Genomic DNA, 6,010 nt, shown 5'->3' with positions numbered 1-6,010 from the left:
TTAGTAATAAGGCTTATGTTCCGGATAGCGCATGGCCTGCGACAACATGGCTTTCGTAGCAGTGTCGGCTGCAGTCCTCGTGGTGGCTTCGAAACAGTTGGGAGCTGATGATGTCCCAGCGGCAGTCATTTCGAGGGCATAAGTCGGGGCTGTTGAAGGTAGGCAAGGACGAGGGTACGTTGAAGGGTAATTCAAAGGGTATGTCGGGTTCGGGTTTTCGCGTATGATGCGGTGCGGCGGAGGCTTCGGTTTTTAGTAAGGTATAAGGTATGCCGGAGGGTAAGGGTACCAGTGAAAGTAGTTGTCGAGATCGCGACACAGCTTCGTTAACTTTGGCAGGGTACTAAACCACCTTATCCAAGATCTACCCCTACCCCTACCTCCTGACAACAGCGAAAGGACTCTGTCCAAGTCAGACTTGCAGTATTTGGTCGTCTGACCATGCTGTTTATCAAAGCGACTAAGAACGGCTGGGAGCTGATCGTAGCGGTAGTTTAAAACAGCTTTAGCGTACGCTAGTTTGAAGGTTCGCTCGTTCACACAGTAGGGTGACTTCTGGTGGCGGTTCAAGTCATCAAAAATGAGATCATCCCTGCCACACGTCCCGCAAATTGGGTTGTACTCGTTGCTGGGTGTATAACAGTCTCCAGGGTTGACGACGATAAATTTCTTGTCTCTTTTGAAAGGGATTCGGCCGATGTTTGAAGCACCTGAGCTTACGCCGGCGGTGATGGGCGGAGCTTTCTCAACGCTGCAACGTATATCGAGGGGTTGCGAAGGGTAGGCGTGCGGAGCATATTAGTTCGCCGCGTTGTAGGTTTGAGCAGGGTTGGCGTACTTCACTGCATCGACAGTCTGCGCAGAGTTGTCGTATCGCTTGTCTCGGGAGGCGGTGCTAGTTGTTGCGCCAAAGGCGTGCAAACCGCTGCAGTGTTGCGCCGTTACTTTGTGCGGCTTACCAGCTGGGGTTTCAGAAGTGTCAAGATTATCGGAAGTATCGGGAGCTAGTATTCGCTCGAGGCTCATCGGGTTTTGGCTGTCTTTCATGATTGCTTCGGACTTCGCTCGAACTTCGCTCATCCAGCAAAAAAACAAGAAACACACTCTGCTAGGATGCTGTACTCTGTTAGCTAGTAGACAATTAAGCGGGATGTAATACTAACCGTCTGCTTTTGAACGGTTGGGAAGTGCTAGAGAAGTGCTGGGAGAAGGGGTGCGAAGGGAAGAGTGAGGGCAAGGTCAGACACAAGAGCAATTCAGATGATCGTGCTCCTAATGTGCGGTCAAAATGGTTCTGGAAGAGGACGGCCATCTATTCCAGGCTACGAGGGTTTATAAAGGTTAAGGATAGAGCACCTGGGGCTGTGTGCAGTGTGTGGGTCGACAAACGACCATCAAGGTCTTGGTTAGCAGGATGCCACAGCCGCTAGTCGGTGACGCCCCTTTCATAGAACTGTGGAGACACAGCCATTGCGTACGATGCCTCATGCGGGGCTGCCGCGGCAAAGCTAGAACAGTATCACCCGGAAGTTGCAGACGCCATGCACTATATCATGATACTAGGCGTCATGAGGTTAGAGCTCACTACCGTTAGTCTTGAGAGATTTAACGCACTCGGCTATCTTCCTTGCTACTACATCTCTGCGTATGATTGTAACAGTCTACGGCCTTGGCCGGAGCCACTCCAGTACGAGTTGGGATAGTTCGTGTACAGGTATCTATATATGTAGCTCAGTCCACCTCAGATAGCCAATTCAACACAGTACGTCTCACCTCCTCACACCGTTACAATAACGAAAGCTATGTCACTAATTAACGTCGAAAAACAACAAGTCATGCCCTCAATCACGCAATCTCTTATACCCCACACATCAGATCCCGCGAACTGGCAACAACGTAAGCACCGCCGCGAACTCTTCAAACTCCTCCTCTCCTGCCTGAATAGAAACAATCAGTTCAGCTCCGACTCCTACGACATCGATGCAAAAAAGCGGATAAACTTCCTGCTCAACCTGTTCTAGCTCAGCGATACAGAGGCCCTACAAGCCCAGCTAGGCGACAACGCAGCACGTATACAGACCGCTTTAAAAAGCTGGATGAGCATGCGTCATCATTTGGGCGCGTTCTGCAGGGCAACAGGCTACTTTGGATGGCCAGGCGAGCCGTGGATAGAGTTTTCAAGGCACTTAGATAGTGTCCCTAGTGCCTATGCTATACTTGCTTATGTTGACCTTCAGGGCTTCGAAGGCAGAGAAGGCGAGTGTAGGTATGTGGCTGATACTTTTGATGAGAATATTGCGAGGGGTTTCAATGCGCTAACAAAGGTTCCGGAGTGCAATAGACCCAAGGCGTTCGAGGGTGTGAGAAGGTATAATGAGGCGCTTTTAAAATGGTTTCGAGAAGGGGATGTGGAGGATTTCTTTAACAGAAGAGAGAGTGGCCTGTCTCTTCACAATAACAATCCCTTTCGAACGGGTGCTGTTACTTTAGTACCACTGGTCTGTCGGGTTGCGGGGAAAAGTGCAGGGAGGCTGCTGAGATTTGTCCCCAAGTTTTTGAGATTTGTCCCCAAGATGAGATTTGTCCCCAACGCTAGTGCTAGCGGAAATTAACCCCTCAATATGGCTTAGCGCGTGATTTATCAACGCGACATCGTCGCGATACAGCGCGTCGCCGCAATAGATTAAGCACAACTATATATATGCTATTACAAGAATTAGTTACAGCCTTAGGTAATTCCTACTTCGCTCCTATTGTTATTAGGTTCTCTTACGCAGGCCAAGATCCTTCTAAGCCTCTAAGGCTGCCGCTGCTGCTGCACGCTTAGAACGCTGTCGAGGCTCATACTAAGGCTCACGCTAAGGCTTAGCAATTGCATTCTGCGCATCAACCTGCTCAAATCTCTTAGAGTAGAAAGCATTCATGTCTCTAAAATAATAGTTCTAAGCTATAGTTAGTGTACAGAAAGTAAAAAGTCCTTCTATAGCTAAAGCTATATTCCGCGCTTCTACTAGCTCTGTAGGATTATCTTGCTGCCCTGTCTGTGCTAGAAAGTTAGTAGCTAACATTATGTCGTTGTACTAATCTAGAATAGGTTAAGACTATCAGCCTATAATATCAGCTAAGAATTCCTCTAACATTAGAGGTTACTAGGCAGGTTGTTAAGCCGCAGTCACTAACACAGCAATAGCCACAGGCAGAGATAACTAAAGAAAAGTAGAAGAAGGTAGAGAAGTAGGTGCTAGTATTAACACAGATATATAGGTAGTTATAGAACCTATATCTAGTGCAGATGTAGGTATTAAAATAGTAACAGAAGTGCTAACTTACCGTAGAGCTTTAGCAAGTGTTTAACCTTAGGTTTTATAGTAAGGTTTAAAGTAAGAAATAGAAGGTAGTACATGTTATTCAAAAGTTAATAGGTCTCTTCGAGTTAATATTTTGTTCCTTCTTAGCGCACCTCTTGTTTAAGCAGTATGTTACGGTAACCACCGTGGTTCCCTTAACACCTGAACGCACAGATTTCGGGTGGCTCGCCAGTCCACCCGAAATCTGTTAATTGGCCAGCTAAGGCCTGAGCGCCGCGCACGGCCCTAGCTATATCTTTCACCGCTTCTCATTCTGCTCTGTTCCTTACGCAACGTCTTGTATTACACCAGATATCGTACGTAGCTACAATTAACGCTTCTTGTAAGCTCTTAAACACGTGCTCGTAGCGTCTTGTGACATTACGTTGCGTCACACCACTATGACTACTCAAGGGCAACCTGACGCGTTGCAATTGATCCTGAATCAGCTAAATGCTATCCAAGCTGATTCCGCTGCATTAAAAGCTAGCAACGAAGCACTACTTGCCAATCTAGCTGAACAAGAAAACCGACACTCTCAACAGATTCTAGAGCTTCGCCAAGAGCTTGAGTCTATTAAGACTAGGTCTGCTCCTGCTGCTACCCCAGCCATTACTCGAACCAGCGCTGAGGGAGATCAAGTTCGTCTAGAAGAGCTATCTGGAATTGGCTCGAATCCTGCGACGCCGCCCAACGCGAACCTGAAGGACCTTCCCCGAACCGACCGTCTGCCTGACCCGCCTCTGTTCAATGGCCGACGAAAGGACCTCCCTGCCTTCGTCCGCAAGCTTAGGTACAAGCTCGAGGGAAACGCAGACCGATACCCGAACGAAAGATTCCGCCTGCTATACGCTCACTCTAGACTTGAGAAGGACGCAGTAGCTCTTATCGACCCGCTTATGGACAAGGATATCCATAATGTAGACCAGCTTGTTACCTTTCTTGAAGCTACCTACGGAGACCCAAACAAGGAGCTGACAGCTCTTAGTCGATTAAGCGGACTCCGTCAAGGAAAGCGCAGCTTCACCTCCCACTTCGCCGAATTCCGACGACTAGCTGCTGACACTGGATTAAATGAGATTGGCCTGATCGCGTCCCTCCGGAACTCTCTATCCCACGAACTTCAACGTGCAATGGTTGGAGAAGCCTTGCCTAGCGACCTTAACGATTACGCTAACCTGATATCCACGTACGATAATAACCTCCGTTTCCTACCAGACCGCCCACGACGCTACCCTGTAACCCACCCCGACGCAATGGAGATAGACGCGTCAGCATACGCCCCCGCTAGTTCCTCCGAACGACAGAAGAGGATCAAGGAAGGCCGCTGCTTTAAGTGCAACCAGAAAGGTCACATCTCTAAGGATTGCAGCGCTCCCCTACCTACTCAGCATATCCGATCCTATAGCGCGCGTGACCACGACCGTACCCAGTCTACTAGTTCTGTCTCGTCAGGATCCTCGCGACCTTCGCGATCCCGAGGACGACGTTCTCGTAACCGATCCCAGAAGGGAAAAGCCTCGTCCCGAGGATAAGTCGCTCCCCGGGACTGCGCACCCACCGAATCTCTGCTGAACTCTGGTCTGAACCTCAGACTGATACCTGGAAACGTTGTATTACAATACCTTGTACGGTTCAACAAGGCGGTGTTAAGAGTAACCTTAAAGCCTTAGTTGACACTGGAGCTACTGGTATTGGATACATTCACAGAGACCTCGCGCGCAACCTGAAACTACGTCAAGACCCGCTGCCCTACGTTATTTACCCGACTGGATTTACTGGAACTGTACTCGACGGTGGAGAAGTGTCTCACACTGTCACCCTGAAGCTACAACACAACAATCACAACGAATCTATACGACTCTACGTCACGAACACCGGCCGTCATAATTTAATACTTGGCCAACCCTGGATGAACAAGCACCGAGTAAACCTAGACTACGACAAGGAAGGACTAATCTTCACCGCTCAACGATGTAAAGAACGTTGTCTTAGAACTACTAGAACTCCTGTTCTCTCTCCTGAGGTACAGTGGAGCAACAACAAGCATGATGAAGCCTACCCTCAAAACCCAAAACTTAAGCATGTGCCACGACAACGGCACGACCACTGGCTACCTAAGATGAAGCGCCAGTTGAACGAACTTGTACCCGAACCTGTACCCGACCCTGATAGTGCCCAGCCAACAGACGAACAGAACGACTCGTCGAAGTTGCAGCCAGAACTCGACATCTACTGTATAGGTGCTGCTCCGTTTATGAGCCTAGCACGCAAAAGAGGCTATGAAATCTGTGCTGTTAGCATTGCCGACATTGACAAGGCACTAACTGAGAAGAAGCACACCGATCCACTCACGAAAGTCCCTCAGGAGTATCATGACCTGATAGACGTCTTTTCACGAGAAGAGTCTGATAAGCTGCCTGTACGACGGCCTTACGACCACAAGATTAAACTAATACCCGGCAAACAGCACGGGTTCGGCCCACTGTATGGCATGTCTCAGAACGAACTCAAAGTGTTGCGCAAGTACCTCGAAGATCACCTGTCGAAGGGATTCATTCGCGCAAGCTCCTCCCCAGTCGCCTCCCCTGTTATCTTTGTTAAGAAACCCGGCGGCGGACTACGCTTCTGCGTCGATTACCGTGCCTTAAACGCCGCCACTG

General features: G+C 49.1%; 1 protein-coding gene across 1 annotated transcript; it reads right to left on the bottom strand.

Annotated features, from left to right (window-relative positions):
• Positions 1-1,047, bottom strand: BKA58DRAFT_398986 (uncharacterized protein; the record flags this gene model as incomplete). Its single annotated transcript, XM_046171519.1, has 3 exons — positions 1-149; positions 381-751; positions 839-1,047. 3 exons carry the CDS (start codon positions 1,045-1,047, stop codon positions 1-3), a joined length of 729 nt encoding a protein of 242 aa, XP_046029828.1.
• Between the last annotated feature and the right edge of the window lie 4,963 nt (positions 1,048-6,010).

This window comes from Alternaria rosae (genome assembly GCF_020736505.1).
Source record: "Alternaria rosae strain MPI-PUGE-AT-0040 chromosome Unknown BKA58scaffold_2, whole genome shotgun sequence".
Lineage (NCBI taxonomy): Eukaryota > Fungi > Ascomycota > Dothideomycetes > Pleosporales > Pleosporaceae > Alternaria > Alternaria rosae.
The sequence above is the reverse complement of the archived record's forward strand: the minus strand, read 5'-3'. Positions and strand labels throughout refer to the sequence as shown.